Below are 21,076 nucleotides of genomic sequence, written 5' to 3' on the forward strand. Positions count from 1 at the left end.
CCAGCTCATACTTTTTCATAGATCTCCCCACTTACTGTATTTTTTTTATTCTTCACTGCTTGTCTTGATTATTCTAGGGTAACCAGATACCAACTATGAAAAAACGGGACAGGGAGTGGGGGGTAATAAGAAAAAGTCCCAAAAAACGAGACTGTCCCTTTAAAAATGGGACATCTGGTCACCCTAGATCATTCAAATGGCAATGTTGCATTAATTTCAAATTTGGTTGAAATAGGGGTGAACGAACATGTGGCAATGATCCCAGTGTTTGCAGCCCAAGTGGTCAGGCTGTGTACTGGGGTTCTTCAGGGGTGGGCAATGAATTATTTCCCTTTTCTTCCTCCTCATTCCTGAGACTGGATCTGGAGCTTCTCTATAGTCAGTAATGCAGATCTGAGTGCTCATACCTCTTCGCTCTTCTGCTGGAGCACATTTATCTTTAGCCCCCTTCTGCATGACTGTATAGGCTCCACAAATCAGCCCTACCTGTGCATCTAGTGACCTCTAAACCAGTTGGACTGGTTAGTGGGGAAGACAGCTGAATTTGCCTCTAAAGGAATATTATCTGGATACTTGATATTGCCCAGCTGAGGAAAAGAGAGCCTCTTCAACTTGGTAAGGAACTTGCCATTAAAGTCTGCCTCGTGGGGCTCTTTTATATATGATAGAGAAGAGCCAAGTTATTTTATTTTACTATATTGGGGGGGAGGGTGTGCGCGTGTGTGCATATGAGTCGAACCAGACAGTGTGGAAAGGAATAGTTACTTTATGAAGAGTTTTTATAATCTGTGGGTTACATCATTTTACAAGGGGTCAATGCAAGTTCTGATGAACTCTGCCTAAAGAAGAGCTCTTAACTCAGACACACTGCTTTCTTCCCCAGACCTGAAGGAAAACTCTATGTAGCTCAAAAATCTGTAGCTTCCATCAACAGAAGTTGGTCCAATAAAAGATATTGCTTCACCTACCTTGTGTGTCTCATAAATAGTAGAATTCTGTTTCTATGTTAGAAGTGAAGTTGAGGCATAAAATACAAACTATGCTATTTTACATGATTTGCATTTACTTAGTGGTGTTTCATGTGTCATTAAGCATGCATAAGATTAAATTTAATTATTTGCATTAAAATATGTATTTCAAAACATCATAAAAGCATAGTAATTCAGTAATTAACGTGGTAGATAATAACAGCCTTTCCATTCAAGCTCTCTGTATACAAGGGTTCATTGGTTTTGCTGCTTTTCTCAGTTGTATTTGTTTTAGGATATTTACAGTCAAGGCATCCAACTGAACAGAAACCAGGCTTTATTTCATAGTCTAGAGACAAGTTAGTATTCCCAACACTTTGTAGCTGAAACAAAAGAGGCTACAATGCAAAAGCAAATACTTCTGTTACACACTTAATTAAAAGTTATAGCATTCATTGAAAGTTTTAATGAAGGCAGCGTTCACAAATTTGGATGCTCATCCAGCTCTCCATGAGGTTTAAAGTGGAATGAGCTCGTCCAGCTCTCTCTGAGGTCTAAATTGGAATGAGAATCATGAGTTTGCCAAACTATACATGTTCCTAAAGAAATGTATAATTTGCTAGGATTTTAAAACACATTTGAACCACATTAACGAGAACGTGAATAATTGTATGGATGTTTGTTATGGGATGAGGAGAGAGAGTGGTGTTTACTTGATATGTAAAAGCTTTGCTGGAGATATTTTCATACCCTCAATTAAGAACATGGGATAATTTGTTTTAATGGTAACAGAACCATGAAGATTACATTTGCTGTAAATAGTTTTAAAGGAATCATTAAAGATGTCAAATCTTTTAACAAGATCAATAAATTATTAAATATAATGTATACTGTAGATCATAAAAGCAAAGAGTGAAATGCTTGAGGGAGACATTCCCCCGCCATGTTCATAAAATATACAGTGGCATATCAGCAGCCTTTGCTGAGGCTAGGCTTGGAAAGGTACCAGGGAGAGCTACTAAAAGTTGTAGTTTATGGTTATGTGGTTCATGACAACAAACAAGGGGTAATTTGGACACATTTATAAAATAAAGGGGCATATATATTTGTACAAGTGTACAGTTGTAACCTAAGGCTTTGTGGATTGAAGCTGGCAATAAAGTACCATTTAGCTAACATTCCAATAAAAATAAGAGATTTTGTTAGGGCATGCTCTGATAGCCAATGTTCTCTGTTTGTATTAGCCGGCTAAACCTTCTAGAAAACACACAGTGGCTTAGCAATCTCTGGCTTACTCCAGAGATTGCCTTCCCCACAGAAAATACTGTTCATGGAGGTCATTGGTGTGTCTAATTAAAAGCTTAATTGCTTTTGACATTTTATAGACTTTCTGCTAAAGATCATTTTCTTTCCAAAGAAATCACTGTAATCACATGGACTGAATGATTGAAATATCTCAAAATAACATTTCATTTACTTTTAGATCGGTCTGCTTTTTCTATTGTCACTTTTTAAGCACTGTCTTTCTTGTTACTAGGCACTTAAATTGAGTGGATTGTAACTCTGAAGAAAATTTCTAAGCTTCATCAACTGATATAAAGAGAGTAGTACAGAAGGATATAAATGATAGCAATTCTCCTAACATCAAAATCCTTGGACTTTGAGCAGGCACTTTATTGAAAGACTGAGCAAACACAGACACCTTAGAGCAGTTTAAGAGCCATTGAATGAAAGAGTGTGGCATTACTCTGCTGTAATCCTATTAATGTAGGCCTCCATTGAAACAAGATTCTTCTATGGTTCAAAATTAAGTGGGTGGATTACAAAACACTGTTTCAGACGTGTTCCTATCTGTTGTGTGTACTCCAAGACCAAAAAATAGTACAGTTTAGCTAAGATTGAAAGTATGCTTCTGTAACTTAAGGGCCAAAAATATTACAGGGATGTTAGTTATCCAAAAATGAAACTTTCAGATTCTGGAAATTAAAGATTAAGGTTGCAGCTAAAAGAAATCCAAACATGGTAAGTTATTGAAATATACAATTAACCACCCCCACGCCCACCCTCCAAGAACCTAAACTCTGTCCAGTAGTGTGTGCAACAACCATATGATTACAATTAAGGCATTTGACTAAATGTGATCCCAGATTATATTAAACTGTGAGATATATATTATTACAAAGTTCCTCCTCTACCTTGATGAGTCCTGCGCTTCGTGGCGGATTTGCTCACCTCAGTGATCTTCCCCACAGTCTGGGTCAACTCCTCCTGTGTCTGATCAGGAGTTGCGAGGTTTGGGGGGAACCTGGGCCCGCCCTCTACTCTGGGTGTCAGCCCAGGGCCCTGTGGATTGCAGCTGTCTATAGTGCCTCCTGTAACAGCTGCATGACAGCTACAACTCCCTGGGCTACTTCCCCATGGCCTCCTCCAAACACCTTCTTTATCCTCACCACAGGACCTTCCTCCTGGTGTCTGATAATGCTTGATTGTCTGATAATTCCTCAGTCCTCCAGTAGCACACCTTCTCAGTCTCAGCTCCTTGCGCCTCTTGCTCCCAGCTCCTCACACACGCTTCCTCTCCTCTCCTCTGGCTCCTCCCTGCCTGACTGGAGTGAGCTTTTTAAACCCAGGTGCCCTGATTAACCTGCCTTGATTGGCTGCAGGTGTTCTAATCAATGTAGCTATCTCCTCTACCTTCTAGAAAGATCTTAATTGGCCCCAGGTGCCTTGTTTAACCTGGAGCAACTGCCATTTGGTTGCCACAGTACTAAGGATTTGTTTAGCCTGGGGCTAACATACCTGTTCCTCAATACTTTACTGTAGCCATCTGGCCTTGCTCCATCACAATATACATAGACACACACAAATCACACACAAAGTGTAAGGTAACGTGTAAGTTTTACTTTATAATTGTAAAAGTGCCTGTTCTGATCTTGTGAACCCAGGCAAGAGGAGTGGTCTCCCCAGCTTATCAAGAAAAACTGAACAAACCGTTGTGGAACATCACATTACAAAGACTTGGTTAATGGCCTTCTCATGGCCGTAAGAGTGCTATGTGCAAAAAGCAAATCCCTTCATCTTGAATGCTGGAAGAAGAAAATACAACAGGGAAATAAGAAATTTTTTTATTCCCCTTTGATGTTTGGATTCTCAGAGGGCTGGAGCTAGGAAATAAAGCAGAGATCCCCAGGATCAACCTGGGTTAGCCCTAAAGGACATTCTTTCCTGACAGATTACAACTGCCACCTTTTGGAACCATAGCTATAACTCATTTGTGTATATATGTTGCCTGTTTTAACCTTTAAATAACTTTCATTTCTTTTTTCTAGTTAATCAATCCAAGTTAGTTTGCTATAGTATTGGCTACAAGCATTGTCTTTGCTATGATATCTGAGGTACAAATTGATCAGGGGTAAGTCTCTTAGGACTGGTAGCAACCTGAATTTTTTCTGATCTTTAGTGTATGGCAACCAACTTTCACTGAGTCCAGCCTTCCCGAGTGGCAAGATAGACAGACTGGAGTGCTCAAGAGGACTGTATGTAATTCCATGGTAAGACTGTTATAGTGTTTCAGTTCACTTTTTTTTTTTAACCAGATTGATGAAATCTAATTATAGAACATAGAACCAGTTTGGAGTTTCTGCCCTGCTTTTTGACAGTCTGCCCTGAGGCTGGCACTCAGGGTTGTGAATTACTCCAACGAGTGTGACAATTACATCATGGTCATAAATTATACCTTGGATTTGTATAATTGTGGCCAGACACACTGTTTTAAAAAAATGTTTTCAGTTAACAATACATTTATTTGTCCCCCAAATAAAAACAAATAGGTTTCTGTACTGTGCTTCTGGTCAGAATTGTATTAGTTAACTTTGTGTCAGTTTATTTAGACTAAAACTATATATTTTCATCACTATCAGATTAACTCACCTGATCCAAGACACACTGAATCCAGTTTAAAGTTGACAATATGCCACTAAATCACAGTAGCCTATAATATTTGGCTATTTATCACTGTCAAGGTACTTTAAGAAATACCGGTTTTAATCCAATTCACGTTTTGTTCATTGTTTGTTCTATTGAATGATTGGTGTAGTTAATCATAGATATCTGCCTAAACTAAAGCAGTTAAAAAAATCTTTTTATATATATATATATATATATATATATATATATATATATCTGACAGGAAATTGCAAAAGACAGCAGATCACATTTGTCTTTCCTAAGAATCTGTCATAAGATGGACATTTTAGTAAATAGGAAAAAAGAAATTCTATAACTTAGTGTATAAGAAAACACTAAGGTACAAGTGTGGAGTTTCTGTAGTTGACTAAGTATCTCTTCCCCATCCCCAACTCTCTTCCTCTTCTTGAATGGTTTCATGTTTTTTGTTTTTTGTTTTAAATGTTGGAATATATTGCCATACAGCATTTTTCTGCATTTAACAGTGATATTTCCTTAATGAATTGTTTTAAGTATAAAATTACACTGGATTCTGATGCACCAGAATATGGAGGACATCAGAGACTGGACCACAATACAGAATACTTCACTGAACAATATTCACATAATTTTCGATCTAATTCTCTTTTGGTAAGTAAAAGTTTTCTTTCTGTTTTAATTATGTAACTTATTTCTCAAGCAATTTTGATATATTTGGAGTCAACAACAAAAAACTGTAGATATATTGAAATTTTGTTTGTCTGTTGGTGTTTTTTTGAGGGAGGATATTGAAGACCTCCAAAATCAGTGTTTGCATGAAAGTAATAGATTAAATTAAAAGCCACTGGTGATGGGTATGATTTTTGATTTTCAATTTGCTTGCACCTTCCTAGAACAAAATTATTGCTATATTCAAATATTATTTGCAGAGAAAGATGCATGAAACTATTTTAATGTGCATTTGAGTTATCACTGTGATAATCACCATATTCATTTGCTTCATTTTCACGTATGAGTAACCTTGCATGCTTACCTTGTGATTAGAGCTGGGTAGAAACTCTCATTTTTGCATTGCCACTTCCCAACCACCACCACCCTCCACAAATTTGGATCTGGGCAAATCATGTGTTTGCAAGAGGCTTCTACTTCCTTAGCTGGCAGAAAAAACTATGTAAGGTAGAATGGACATCATACATTCCCACAAAATGACTTGAGGGGGCTCCAGCTCTTGGCTGAAATAAGGGTTCCACACACTGCCACAGACAGGGTCGGGTATATGTAATAATTTCTTTGGACCAAAACTTGTATAATTCTTCTGTCAGAAGCTGCCTTTCACCAAAGCAGAATATTTATTGTGCTTTATTTTTATAATTTTACCATTTTTCCATTCTGAGATTTTTTGTTCCATCTACTAATGATGCCTGACTGTGGATACAATATATTGTGTAACCATTGTTTCCTCTTGAGTGCCATATGTGAAGTGACTTGGTTGTCTTAGCCAAGTTTCTACTTGATAAGTATCTGCATTACAAAAAACTACAAACACAGGTGGCACTCTTGTTCAGTCTTAGTAGAAACTAAGATTTGAAAAGTCATGGATATTATTACATTCACCCTTGGAAGGGAGCCATGTGGTTCAAGACAGCTGCATTGGTTTGTCAGCATGAGGAAGTTTGTACTAGATTTATATCATAATCATAGAATATCAGGGTTGGGAGGGACCTCAAGAGGTCATCTAGTCCAACCCCCTTCTCAAAGCAGGACCAATTCCTAGACAGATTTTTGCCCCAGATCCCTAAATGGCCCCCTCAAGGATTGAACTCACAACCCTGGTTTTAGGAGGCCAATGCTCAAACCACTGAGCTATCCCTCCCCCACAAATAGTATCATAGTGTAATAGATTACACTGTATCATCTGAATGCCTGTACTGTTTCTGCTGTGCCGTACCTCTTCTGAGGTTAAATGGAGGACTTTGGTTCCCAGGGCTGCCCCCATCACCTGTTTTTTGAGCACTAAAGTAATTTTGTAAATTGACAGTGAAGAGTGTTTCATTGTTTTTGTGAGAATTATGTGTTTCTCAGCCATTTTCATTGTGGAAAAGTTCTTTTCACTTCATCATGTCTTTCCTCAGAGGATTGTGAAGACTTTTATCAACGTTTATTTAATGTGCTCTTATGGCGCAGGTAAGTATTTCTATTGATTTTACTGATAGGGAAACTGAGACACCAGGAAGTTGTAATTTCTCAATGTTCCTTAACACAGGGCTCCAGGAATTCTAGCTTCCAGACCTCTACTCCCAACCCACTGCTGTAACCATTTATGAACATTAACTCTCTGCTACTAACTTGTTTATAACACTTACAATTGTTAACCTCAACTTGGAATGTAAATACCATTTTGAAATTCTTATATGAAGAATATGACAAATGCAAAGCAGACGTGTCCAGACATGAAATGGAAAGATGGGACTTAATAAGAGCATGTGGAAGAAAAGCATGTAAGACATTAAAAGCAGTTAATATTTTCTTTGAGAACAAATTGTGGCATGGCAATGGAACATCAATATCAGAATCCCAAGAGTGTCAGTCACCTCACTTTTTTATATCCCCCAGCAATTCAATTCACAGAGCAACTTCGATGGCAACTTTGTAAAAAGCCACCAGTTGGAGGTAAAGTGCCAGTAAAAGGAAGCCAAGTTTAGGAAAGGGACAGAAAAAAACAAGGCAAAATGTTAGTACTTAAAATAGTTGAACCAGTTAAGTAGCTGGAGCTTTCAATCCTTATTTTAAAATAAAGCCTATATAAATACCAATTTAGATCCCAATCTTTGTATAAACAGTCATCTTTGGGAGGGCATTGTTACAAATTAGTTAATATTTTCAAAGCTGACTTATTTCACCATAGAACTCTCATTCAAATTAATGAAAGTTGTACAGCTACCTTCTCCACTTGGTGTTGACATTTTCAACTGTTACTTTTTCCTGTTGGGTAAATCATCTTGTCTTCTCAAGAAGATGCATGAGGGCTATGGGTTCCTCATTTTAAAAGTTTGAATTCTTCTCCACTACAATAATAAAAAGTAAACAATATTATTATGGTGGCACACAATCTGCACCATAGTTAAGATTGCATCTGAAAGGCTTTGTTTAAATAAAGCCACCTGTGAAAGCACTATATAAGAGAATAAAAATATATACAGTATAATAAGACTGTTCCTGTAAATTTAAGCTCAAATAAACATGGAGGGTTAATTTTGAATGAAAGATGATATATAGATGATATATATAATTATTCTAAAAATATTATTGAATGAAGGAAATCTTCAAAGTGATGTTTGAAAATGAGCAGGAAGAAAGTGAGATACATGGAGGGGAGAGAGAGGATGAAGATTAAGTTCCAAAGTGTAGGACTCATAAGAGTAAACTTTGACTACAAGTGGGATGATGGTATTTGAATCCAGATACCTGTTTGTAAAGGTCGCAGGGAGCAGGTTTGAAAACCGTTAAGAGCTTCAAAGCAGAAAAAATAACTCAATGCTTTTCCATTGTTGATCTGTCTAAATAGTCTCATTTGCTAATTTTACCATCTCATTGCTCACTCCTATTTCCCAATCATTAAAAAAATACATTAAATACCACTGATCCTACAGTGGAGTATGGATGGCATCTCACTGGTAACCTTTCTGCCATGATGAAAAGTGACCTTTTATTACTTCAGTTACTACTAGCCAGTTCCTACTATATGGGACAATACTTTATTCCTCATACCATGACAACTTTCCCTAATAACCTTTGGTGAGGGACTTTGTTGAAGCCTTTTGAATGTCTAGGTAAATTATATTGGTTCACCCTTTCCTTTTAAAATTTGATGAGGAGTGGGGCGCTAATTACAGTGCTTGCTCATTATAAGTGACAACACCTTACATCTGGCTTCTACTTTCTCAGGTATAGAGCTAGAGAAAAAAAAATTAGTGAATAGTTTTTGTCTAAAAATACATTTTTCTATCAATCAAAGCTATTTATTACTTCAAGTCAAATTTGACAAATAGTTTCAGTCCAATAAAAAGAAAAAGAGATTTAAAAAAATTGAAATGTTGTATGGGGGTTACATTTTCAAAGGGAAATATTTTTACATTTTAATTTGAAACTTTTCATTCTGAAATTTAATGATATTTGTTTTAAAAAATTCGAAGAGTAAAGAAAACACTCAAAAAAATGAAAATAAAAAAATAAGAGATTTATTTCAGGTTGAACAAAACATTTTTGTTTCTAAAAAAATCAGTTGTAGTTCAAGCCAAAGCAAGCAAACAAAAATCAGATTTTTCAGTTAAGCCGTCAAACTGAAAAACCAAGTGTTCACTCAGCTCTGTAGCTAATGTTACTTACCTACAGAGCAGAGATGGAAATTACTTGGTGGCAGCACATGTGAGAGAGACTTGGAGTTTCAAATGAAGAAAAGTATAACATATATTCAATGATATTCCAAATCATCCCTACCAAATATCAGAGTGTTTACTCTATTTAAATTCATTGCATTCTTGGCACATTGCTTTTTTTAATGGAGGTTTATGGATGAAAGTAATAAAGGAACAGTGAATATTGTAGCTGTTTATGGGTTTCTTGTACAGTAACACTGACAATTGTTCCTGTGAGTCATTTTCCTGAAAATATAAAGCCCTTGTCTTTATAGTAATTCTGCTATTTCCAGCTTCAGAGCATCAGCAATGTCCATACGCACACAAAATTGTTGTTGTCTATTATAAACATAGAAATATATGTAGATCTTGCAATATATATTTTACTAATATTTTTGCCCATGCTGTACTATAATCCTCTTTATTATAATTGTCCTGCAGCTAAGTTGCCTTTATTGATAAACGACTGGCAAAGTAGAATGGATTTTATAAAAAGTATTATTATCTATCTGTAAAACTTAAACTTAGCTTTCCTTTTGCTTTAATTGGTGTCAAATTAGCTTGAAAAAAGTCCCTTTTTTGAGATAGGGAATTATTCAATTTTCCTTATGCACTTATTCATATAGTCTATTTCTGATATATAATATTAAAATAATATAACAATTCACAGTCAGTTCTATTTAATTTAGGGACACTTTCAAAGTAACCCCAAATAATATATATAATTATAATTTGGGGTTAGTTTGAGAGTGTCCTAAATTAAATAGAACCAACTGTGAATCATTGTATTAAGAAAAATCGTTATTGTCACTTTTCACTTCGGCTCTAACATATAATATTCAGTGCTAGAATTCAATTTTCTGCATTCCTTGTGACAGTTGATAGACTTAAAGCATTCTCCTAGAGTGAAATGATCTAAAGCACTTTGTGACCCTTATCTTTGAAAATAGTCATTTGCATAACTTTCATGACAAAGATTTGTGCATTGATTTTTAAGGGCCTGATGTAGTCTTTAGCTGACTGGATTTTTTATACCATAACGATTATGTAGAATAAGCTTTGTAGTTAGAAAATTAACTGTTTCTAAAAGAGAAGGGGATAAAATAAAGGTTATGTCTTTAATATCAGCCAGCTCTTTTGATATTTTTACCTCCTATTGTGTATCTGATGATTAAAGCTTTTTAGTTTCTATTCATATATGTTCTTAGATTATTTGATTTCTAAAGGAAAGAAAACATACAGTGGAATGGCTTCTAAAACACCTGGTACTTTTCCAGTAGACTGCATTAGTGTATGATATTCTCTTTAGTTCCACCTCATTCCTTGTTTCCTCTTTCTTCTGTAAACAAAATTATAGAAAAATAGCACAAGAGAAAACAGAAGAGAAATCTTGTGATAGTCTATACAACAGCTGCAGTTACTTTACTTAACTGTTTAAAAAGGATGAATTCAAACAGAAGGGCTACTAGGATGATCCGAGGAATGGAAAACCTGTCTTATGAAAGGAGACTCAAAGAGCTCAGCTTGTTTAGCCTAACCAAATGAAGGCTGAGGGGAGATATGACTGCCCTTTATAAATAAATCAGAGGGATAAATATCAGAGAGGGAGAGGAATTATTTAAGCTTAGTAACAATGTGGACACAAGAACAAATGGATATAAAACTGACACTAGGAAGTTTAGACTTGAATAAACGAAGTTTCTACCATTAGAGGAGTGAAGTTCTGGAACAAATCTTTCAAGGGGCGTAGTGGGGCAAAAGACACATTCTGCTTTTCTGTTCCCTGCCAGCAGGTATATGGATCTTGGGAGCAATACCACACAGGTGGGGTGCCAATTAATTTTTTTTTATTAAAGGAGAGCTAGGTTCGTGGAATTTACAGTAAAATACGAAGGGATGGGGTTATAGGGTGTCGTTTACAATAGAAACAATGGATGGGGGCGGTTCTTACTGAACAGATGTAGGGCGTCTCTAACGTGGAGTACAGTAAGTGGTGGTTCAGCACAGTGGATACGTACAGTCAATAAGCAACTCTAACTTTATATTCAGGACAATTCTAATTACAGTGGTGAAATGCAACACCTACACAAAAAGAAATGCAAAATAAGACTGCCTAGCTTCCTATACTTTAAATGGTTAACAATCTTCAGATAGGAATGTATTAAGTGGTTGTGGCCTTATACTAACAACTGTAACCACAGATGGTATTAATTGTAATACCAAAGTATAATCCAGCAATATGGGTGATAAAGTGAAATTATGCCGATGTATAACAATTACTGAACGTTAATCTTGTGAAAGCGGTCGACTTAGCACGAGTCTACCGTAAAACCTGGCGTTAAGACAGCGCAGGCGGCTGGGGGCGATTGACTTGAGCGGCAAACTGATGAGAGCGAGAGAGTGCGGGCTCGGAAGAAAACAGGAGGACACCTTTGAACCCTCGCAAGGTTAAGGAACACGGGCATAGAGGGAGGTTTTAAGCACACGAGGTGGGAGCATATGAGGGGGGGGCAAAACAGACAAAGCTATTACAGGGAGACAACAGCAGAGGGTTGGGAAGTTCGAGGTGCAGGCAAGGAGTTGTACGAGAGAGCCCAGTGAAGCACCATGGTGGGCGGGATTGAGCGGGGGAAAAAAAACAGACACAAGTTATACGGAGGGAGAGCAGTGCGAAAAACCTTTATCTATCTTAACCAACCCTCAGGCAAACAACAAATATCCCTATTCTAAGCACAAACCTATAACAAGCATACTTATATGCGAGCAGACAGAACGCACACTATAACACAGACAGGTGAACTTTAAAAGCTTCTACAATCTATCGCGAGCAAACAAGCAACAAGGCAGGATGAACTTAACAAGCTCTATAATCTTAAACAAACTATACTTATTCAAACTAAAAAACAAAACCTATCGGATGCCACCTATATGCTTATGGGGACTGTACAGAGGCAGCAGTGTCATGGTGCCAGGGATGAGTGGCTGCAGCAGTGGATACAGTTGCAACAGCAAGAGCCGCGACGCAAGAGCCCACAGCAGCAGGAGCTTGCAGTGCACAAACTCATATTTTAGCAGCACAGTGCCGCAGGAGTTTAGGAGAGCGTTTAAGACACAGGACTAGTTTGCTTTGAGTCTGTAGTGGCTGGGGAGGACAGAGGCAGCAAGCTAAATAATCAAATAAACCAGGTACAGAGAGTTTCACAGAGGGATTTTCTACAGTCCCCTAAGCAAGCAGCAAGGAGAAGGCCGAAGAACATCAGAAGGCCTAGGTTCGCGGTTCTCAATCATAGGAGACCTCTCAGGCAAGGCCATTCGTTCTTCGGGGGAGGGTTCAAAAAGTCGGCGGTTAAGCTCAAAAAACTGAACGGAGAGCGGCAAGAAAGGACCCCCAGAACCCCTGGCGCTGATCGACACAGTCAGCAATGCAGGACACCCTTTCTGTCTTAGTTTTAAAAATATCTGTTTTTAAAGGCAAACTCAGGCAGTTTTCCTGCCAGCTACTTTTGATTTGGCTCCCTTCGTACAAGGTTGGAGACGAGGAGGGAAACTGTAGGTGACAGCACCAGAGACATGTCTGGGCTCAGAGATCCTGGTGCAGTAGGTGACTCAAAAGCACTGAGGCTATGACTCGCCCAAGATCTTAAAACAACACAATAGGTCTTGCACTCTGGACATTGCCTTACCCTAACTCGAGCCAGTTGTAACAATGGGTCGATAACAGGACTTAACCTTTTGACACAGAGCAGTGGTCACAACTTAGCACAAGTGGCCATCCTTGCGCATGGGCAGTGCCCTGGTAAACACAACTTAACAGCTAGGGAAGGCTGCGTGCCACAGGCAGGAGAACAAACATGGAGTATGGGACAGCTGTAAGAACAAAAGGATATAAGGCGCGGATAGCTTGTAACAGACCACTTCAAGACTAGCGTGCTAAGTTTATTGGAGGGATGGTATGATGGGATAGCTAATTTTGCACATTAATTCTATCTTTGATATATAGCGGTAAATATGGCCCTGATGGTCTTGTCGATGGGACTGTTAGATGGGTGGGCATCTAGTACTACTGAAAATTCTTTCCTGGGTTGTGTCTGGCTCGCGGAGTCTTGCCCACATGCTCGGGTTTACACTTGATTGCCTATATTGGGATCCGCAGCAGGAATTTTTCCTCCAGGCAGATTGGGCAGAGGCCCTGGAGGTTTTTCCCCATCCTCTGCAGCATTGGGCATGAGTCACTTGCTGGAGGATTCTCTGCACCTTGAGGTCTTTAAACCACGATTTGAGGACTTCAGTAACTCAGACATAGGTTAGGGGTTTGTTACAGGAGTGGGTGGATGAGATTCTGTGGCCTGCGTTGTGCAGGAGGTCAGACTAGATGACCATAATAATCCCTTCTGACCTTGAGTCTGAGACCATTCTGAAAAATGATTTTCTGCATATTCGTGCCTTATACTTGTAATTTTGTTTTTTTAAAAAAGGCATTTAAAACTTCACTTTACTTTAAATGTAGCTTCTTAGTCTTACAGAGTACCTATTATTGAAGCCAAACGTAACAAAACGTAATTTTAAATATATTTGACTTAACACATAACACAAAGCAAAACTATCCAATATCTTAATTATTGGCTTATTATATTCTCACTGTAATATCAATGCCCGTTTAAAAAAATAGAGAGAGAGAGACATGAAATGATTTCCAAGTAAAATCTTTATTTTAATTAAGGAAAAGGTTGCACATACACTGCTGTCAGTCTTCTGCACCCACCAGCTGCAGTACACAGTAGCTGCCTATAGTGCCTGACACAATAATATCTACCTGTGAATTCTAGTCATTACTATGTCCAGCACAAAAATCAGCATGAAATAACTCCTGAGATTGGATTTTGAGCCATCAGAATGAGTTGTAGTCAGTGGCAGCTCCAGGCACCAGCGCTCCAAGCGCATGCCTGGGGCAGCAAGCTGTGGGGGGGGCACCCTGCCAGTGGCTGTGAGGGTAGCAGTCAGGCTGTCTTCGGTGATGTTCATGCAGGAGATCCGCCAGTCCCGTGGATTCGGCGGCAGGTACGCCAAAGGCACGGGACTGGCGGACCTCCCACAGGCAAGCTGCCAAAGGCGGCCTGCCTGCCGTGCTTGGGGTGGCAAAAACGCTAGCCCCTGGTTGTAGGCTGGTTTCATTGCAACTCCAGCCAATTTTGTTTGGTGTTGGAGGTATTGGCAGATGTTAGCGTTCCTGTTAACAAATAGTTACCTAATGGTGAAGCTAGCCCGAGTGATCAGAAAGTGCGGAGTGGGTGCTTACAAGTTTTAGAAGAGTTTCTGGTTTTCTATATTTGGGGAATACTGTGTGTCAGGGTTTGTTCCCAGATTCCATTCAATGTAGTTGCTCATTTTGCACAAAGCATTGTAACTATTGCCATTTACTCAAGTTTTCCGTAAGCAACTGAGTATCTGAAAGGATTTTCATGCAGATTGCTTTGGTTGGCGCCAACTGTCATCTGTGTTATCGTACCCTTTAAGTAGAAGGACAGTAATGTAAATCCAATGTGAGGGGGCATTTAAGAAGTTTTCTTATATATTGGCTATGCTATGCTTTTGTTTCTTGATGTCGCCCAGATTACGAAAGTAACAAACCTAGGGAGTAGCATATGACCAACAAAAACAGAATGTGTGTGTGTGTGTTCCTCTACCTAATATGTGTTGTTGTTGAGATCATTTGCATCAATGAAACATGCTTATGGAACCTCGTGAACCCAGATGCAAATCTGCTTAATAATTATGCTAAATGTTTAATGTCTGTATTACACTAGTGGCCAGTCTGTATTGGGGTTGCATTGTCCTAGATACTTACAAATATGTACAAAGAAATAGTCCTAAAGAGCTTATAGTCCAAAAAGACAAGTAACATACAAATGTTTCTGAAGCTAAATCAAATATATAAAAATTACAATTTTTTTTGTTATAAAAAGCCTAGCATCCCCATATATCTTGTATGCTCATCTGTGATTTAAGGCTTGCCTACATGGGGACACGGGCAAATTAATCCAAATGTACTTTTCAAATAGATTAATGAAACCTCATTTAAACGCTTGTGTGGGTGCTCTTATTCAGAATTAAAGGGGCCTTAATTTGGTTTAGTTCAATTCAGTGAAAGTACCTTAATTCACTGAATTAAGCTAAACCGAATTAAGGCCACTTCAGTTCTAAATAAGAGCATCCACAGAGGAGTTTAGCGAGGTTTAAGTAATTCACTTTAAACATTAATTTGGATAAATTTTCCTGAATGTCCCCATGTAGGCAAGTCCAAACATGACTTTCTGCTTTCTCTCACATTGCTGAGAGTCTTCGTATCCTCAATGATTAGTAACCACCTTTCAAAGACCGTATTTCACAGGCCAGTCTGCATGTCTTTGTCCCAGTCAATTTCATTATTGTCCTTTCAATTAGATATTTTCCTTAATACAACTCTGCTCTCCCACGTTTATTTTCTGTTTTGAAATGTGACTTAGGGACAGAGATCTAAACCCTCTGCAGCATAGACTTTCTGGCAGAGGTGAATTTTGAAGGAGAAGAGGATAGTCAGCTTATGGACTAGTTCAGGGAAGGTAATGTGAGAAGCTTATGGACTAGTTCAGGGAAGGTAATGTGACAAACATGCAGAAGGGCCAATGTGATGAGATAAGAGCTGACAGAATGGGAAGCAGAGTTATGAAGGACTTTGAAGGTGAAAACCAGGAAGATGGAAATTGATCTAGTGAATCAGAAGAGGATACAGTGGGAGGATTCAGAATTGGGTGAAGTGATTAGAACAGGCAAAGAAGATGATCTTAGCAGCCAGATTTCTGTGAAGAAGGGAGAGATAATACAGGTGTTTGGGAGTCTAGAGATTACCGTAATCCACATAGGAAGTAATGAGGGCATGGATGTGTCCTAAAACTTTTTGAATAGAAAGAAAAGGGTGGATCTTACAAATATCATGGAGAAAGAAGCAGCAACATTTGGACGCAGCTTGATTTTGTAAAATGCAAACGAGAGGGAGACCTCAAAGATATGGGCTTGAGTGACAGGGAGGATGGTGTGGGTGTTCAATGACAGAATGGGTGGTGTGCAGAGTAAGTTCGGAGGGAAAACCAGGAGTTCAGTTTTATCTCTTGTTAACTTCAATGGATGATGAAACATAAAGGAGGAGATTCAAAGACAGGCTCAGATTTGCTATTGGCAGGAAGGGACAGGTCAGGATTGGAGATAAAGATTGTAGTTGAAACCATGTGAGTGGGTGAAATAACACAGAGACAGTGTGTAAATGGAGGAGAGTGGGCCAATAAGAGCCTTCTGGGACCCCTGCAGAGAATGAAAGAGGGGGAGGAGGACCCACAAAAATTACACCCATCTGATAGCTTAAGAAAGAAGACAGGACTTTGAGGGACATGATCAAGGTCTGTGCTCATGATAATCTTGAACTCACCTGAAATCTGCATAAATTTTGGCCAAATGCACAAGCATCAGCTTAAATCCACAAACTTTGAGCAGAGACAGGTTGATACAATTCTTAAGGCCAAGAAGTAACCCCACCACTTGTGCAAATCTCATCTTTGTTGTCTGTGTTTATCCTGTCCCCTTTTAGCTCCTGGATGCATTCTGGTGGCCACCTCTGGAGAATCTTCCAGGGACCCAGTAGCAACTTGAATATTACAGTGTTATAAGGATGGGGCAGTCACAAAGTAGGTTGAGTGCTTTCTAGTCCCTAAGGTCTTCAAAGTACTTTCTCCTACTGCAACAAGGGGTAGAGGAGGGAAGATGTTCTCTTTCCCACACCTGTGGATTCCTAAACAAAGTGAGGAGAGAGCACAAGATAAGCCTTAGTGCACAGTTGCTAGGAAACTTGTTTGCTTGGAGGTTTGGGTGTTACAAGTCCACTCAAATGTATTCTGCAAAGCTTAGTTCTTGGAAACACAAACTGGATACTGCAGGGTTTGTTCAGCCCCAATGAGGGCACATTTAACACTGTTTAAAACATTTTTGGCATCAGCAAATGTAACTTATTCGAAGTAACACCTGATAATGCTCTTATGCTAAAGTACGTCTGATACTTTGGCCAGAACATCCTTCTTTGTGTCTTGTACCGCTTAAGACACCGCATCTGATAGATGCTTCTAAAGTGATCTTGATGGTTTAGGCTATATGCTCTATTAAAAATTTGAATAACATTCCCGTCCTTCATAAGAAATTACAAGTACATGTATTTTGAATAAAGGAATATAAATCCTACAGAGTGCAAGAGATGCATGCATTTGTCAAACTGTCATTGTTTACATATAACCTTCTGCTGTTTCTTGCACACAGTCTAGGTTGGCAATTCACAGCTAAAACATTTTGATACTTATAGTGCCCTTAAGAAGATGAAAATTGAAAATGAAAAACCGTAAACACCACATTTTAGGAAATAGTGTGTGTGCGCATGCAAAGTATGTTTTTAAACTCCTAAAGGTGGGCATGGGACCATACAAAGAGAAATAAAGACCTGGTCCTCTGCAAAAGAGCTTCCAGTTTAAATTGCATAGGACACCAAGTGTTAGTAATAAAAGAAAAGGAAGGGGCATAGAACAAGAGTTAAACATAGAATTGTATTTTGCATAAGTCATTCATCCATCTTGATTGCTTCATTGTTTTTAGTACATTAATGCATTTTGTGTATTATGTAGATTTTTAAGAGGGTTTTAAATTAGGAGTGGACAACATGTCTTGGAAGGCATTAAAAAAATCAAATTTACATCATTAATGGCATCAATCAGTGGTGCCCTGTATTTTGATATTACAGCCCTGGCTCCCCCCTTCCCTCACCCCTTGTGGGACAGTGAAAGCAACTGTATTGGACCCACTCTTTGGATCTCCTGTGCTTTCAAGCCAAGTGATTCTGATCAGCATCCAGATATTGTAGCAGGGACATTGCTGGGGTGCAGATTCCTGATATGGGAGCCTGCAATTCAACTGTTCTTGGCCTTGAGGCTGGTGCTGAACCCCTGCAAGCCTTCCAGTAGCTTATGCATGCTCTCCTCAGAGCTCTGTCTTTGTGGGCACTCTGGATTATAGTTGAACTGTTTGTTCAAAGCAACAGTTAAGGAAGACAGACTTTGCAAAGAAACTTCTTAAACACACAGTGCACTTTACTCTTAGCATAGGAGAAATTTAGATCAAGTCAAAATAAAAAACCTATACACAATACCCTCACACAAACCTTAGAGTCCTCACACCTCCTGAGAGTTCTTGGTTGGCCAGTGTCCTGGGAGGAAGGTAAACCCTTCATGCCCCTCTCCTCCAGTGTGTCTTGTGCTTTGGTGGTGGTATGGCTTTGTGACACAGAGAGCATGTCTCCTTCAAAATCATTGAGACACCTTTTCGGTTTTTTCTTCCTACTCTGGGATTTTCCATGCTTCAGCTCTGAGAAGTGGGACTGCTGGCAGAGGGTTGTTAAATCAATGGCTTTGTCTGATAACCCTCATTGTCCCACGATGTCTAGTCAAGGTTGACAGCCCTGTTTCATAGTCTGTTTTCTACTGTTACAGTACAGTCACTGTGGAAATGTCTTCAGCCTGAGGAGATTGAGAGGTTGCATCCACAGTGCAAAGTGTTTCCCTCTGTGTCACAGCGTAATTGGCTCCTTCAAGAGGTAGCGGGTTCCAATGCACCTGTGATTGATTAGCTGCCTTCCATAAGAAGGCACCTGGGCCATATAAATGAGGGGGAGACTGAGACAGATGGATCAGCCAGAAAAGGGGCAGGTGCAAGCTGCCTGAGGAGGAAAGGAGAGACTTGGGGAGAAATAGGAGCAGCAGCAGCAGCAAGCTGGTAGAGAGCCATTGGGAAGAGCAATTAGTTAATAAGGAGGACTGGCCACACTTGGGAACACCTGCCAAGCTAACAGAGAGCTTGTACAGAGGCCCCTAGGAAGAACCAGCCCAAAACAAGAGGGTTTATGCTGAAGGGTGGATCACAGTAGCAGCGTGAGGACTCTCAGGCACGGAGGTTGGGCTGATGGAACACTACAGAGAGTTCTGTCACAGGAGACTTGACTTAGAGCTACCAGGGAAAAACTATGGAAAAGAAGCAAAGCTAATCTGAGAACAATCGGGTGAATGGCCTAGAGAGTGGAACCCTGGAACAAGGAGAGTGAGTGAGTCTGGGAACAGACTGGAGATGGACTCTCAGGAGGGTGAGTTGGAAATGTTGTCCTGGAAGTGGTCATTGCAAACAGCTGTGAACCTGTTGTACGTTGCGATTTGGGGAGAATGGTTTTATCATGAGGCTTCTTTGGCCTATTGAACAAGTACAGGAATAAATTATGCTTAAAGGCAAGTTTTTGAATTGGACACTGAGAAAGACTGCGCTCCTTTTATGGTTGAGGGGAAACTGAGGCAGGCATGCTTGTCATGCTGTGGCCTACTGCAAAAGGTCATAGATGATAGGACTGGAAGGAACCTCGAGAGGTCATCTTGTCCAGTCTTCTGCACTCATAGAAGAACCAAGTATTATCTAGACCAGGGGTGGGCAAACTACGTCCCGTGGGCCACATCCATCAGACGTTTTAATCCATCCCTCTAATTCCTGCTGGGGAAGAGGGGAGTTCCCTGCTCTGCACATGCCATGGCTCCATGTGGCTCCTGGAAGAAGTGGCGTGATCCCCTCCAGCTGCTACATGTAGGGGCAGCCAGGGGGCTTCGCACACTGCCACCACCCCAAGCGCCACCCTGCAGCTCCGATTGGCTAGAAACCATGGCCAATGGGAGCTGCAGGGGCAGCGCAGAAAGCTGCCTGGCCTCACCTCTGTATAGGAAATGGAGGGGGACATGCCACTGCTTCCGGGAGCTGTTTGAGGTAAGCGCTACCCAGACCCTGTACCCTTGACCTCCTCCCACATCCCAGCTCCCTGCCACAGCCCTGATCCTGCTCCCACCCTCTGAATCCCTCCATCTCAGCCTGGAGCACTCTGCTGCACCCCAAATCACTCATCCCCAGCACCGCCTCAGAGGCCGCACCCCTAGCTGAATCCCGCACCCCCCACTTGTACCCCAACCTCCTGCCACAGCCTGGAGCCCCCCTTCCCACACCCTGAACTCCTCATTTCTAGCCCAAGTGCAGAGTCCTCACTCCCTCCCTCATCCCAGGCCCACCCCCAATTTGATGAGCATTCATGGCCTGCCATACAATTTCCATACCCAGATGTGGCCCTTGGGCCAAAAAGTTTGGCTACTCCTGATCTAGACCATCCCTGACAGGTGTTTGTCTAACCTGCTCCTAAAAATCTCCAATGATGGAGATTCCACAACTTCCCTGGGCAATTTATTCCAGTGTTTAACCACCTTGACAGTTAGGAAGTTTTTCCTAATGTCCAACCTAAACCTCCCTTGCTGCAATTTAGGCTGCTTGTCTTATTCTCAGGGGTTAAGAAAAACAAGTTTTCTCCCTCCTCTTTGTAACAACCTTTTATATACTTGAAAACCATTATGATGGCCCCTTTCAGTCTTCTCTTTTCCAGACTAAACAAACCCAATTTTTTTTAATCTTCCTTCATAGATCATGTTTTCTAGACCTTCAATAATTTTTGTTGCTCTTCTCTGGACTGACTTCAATTTGTCAATCTTTCCTGAAATGTAGTGCCCAGAACTAGACACAATGCTCTAGTTTAGGCCAAATTAACGAGGAGTAGAGCGGAAGAATTATTTCTTGTGTCTTGCTTACAACACTCCTGCTAATACA

At 39.9% G+C, this 21,076-nt stretch overlaps 1 protein-coding gene across 2 annotated transcripts in view; it reads left to right on the top strand.

The window, feature by feature from the left end:
* Window positions 1-21,076, top strand: part of GBE1 (1,4-alpha-glucan branching enzyme 1) — a 330,020-nt gene that overhangs the window by 302,216 nt on the left and 6,728 nt on the right. The window contains exon 15 of one of the 2 annotated variants that reach the window (XM_075073100.1): window positions 5,444-5,564. In XM_075073100.1, the coding sequence (XP_074929201.1) occupies window positions 5,444-5,564 (121 nt within the window). Of the gene's footprint in view, window positions 1-4,428; window positions 4,698-5,443; window positions 5,565-21,076 lie in introns of those variants that run through there. The other variant, XM_075073098.1, reaches the window with a different exon arrangement.

The sequence above is a fragment of the Chelonoidis abingdonii genome, chromosome 1, assembly GCF_003597395.2.
Source record: "Chelonoidis abingdonii isolate Lonesome George chromosome 1, CheloAbing_2.0, whole genome shotgun sequence".
Lineage (NCBI taxonomy): Eukaryota > Metazoa > Chordata > Testudines > Testudinidae > Chelonoidis > Chelonoidis abingdonii.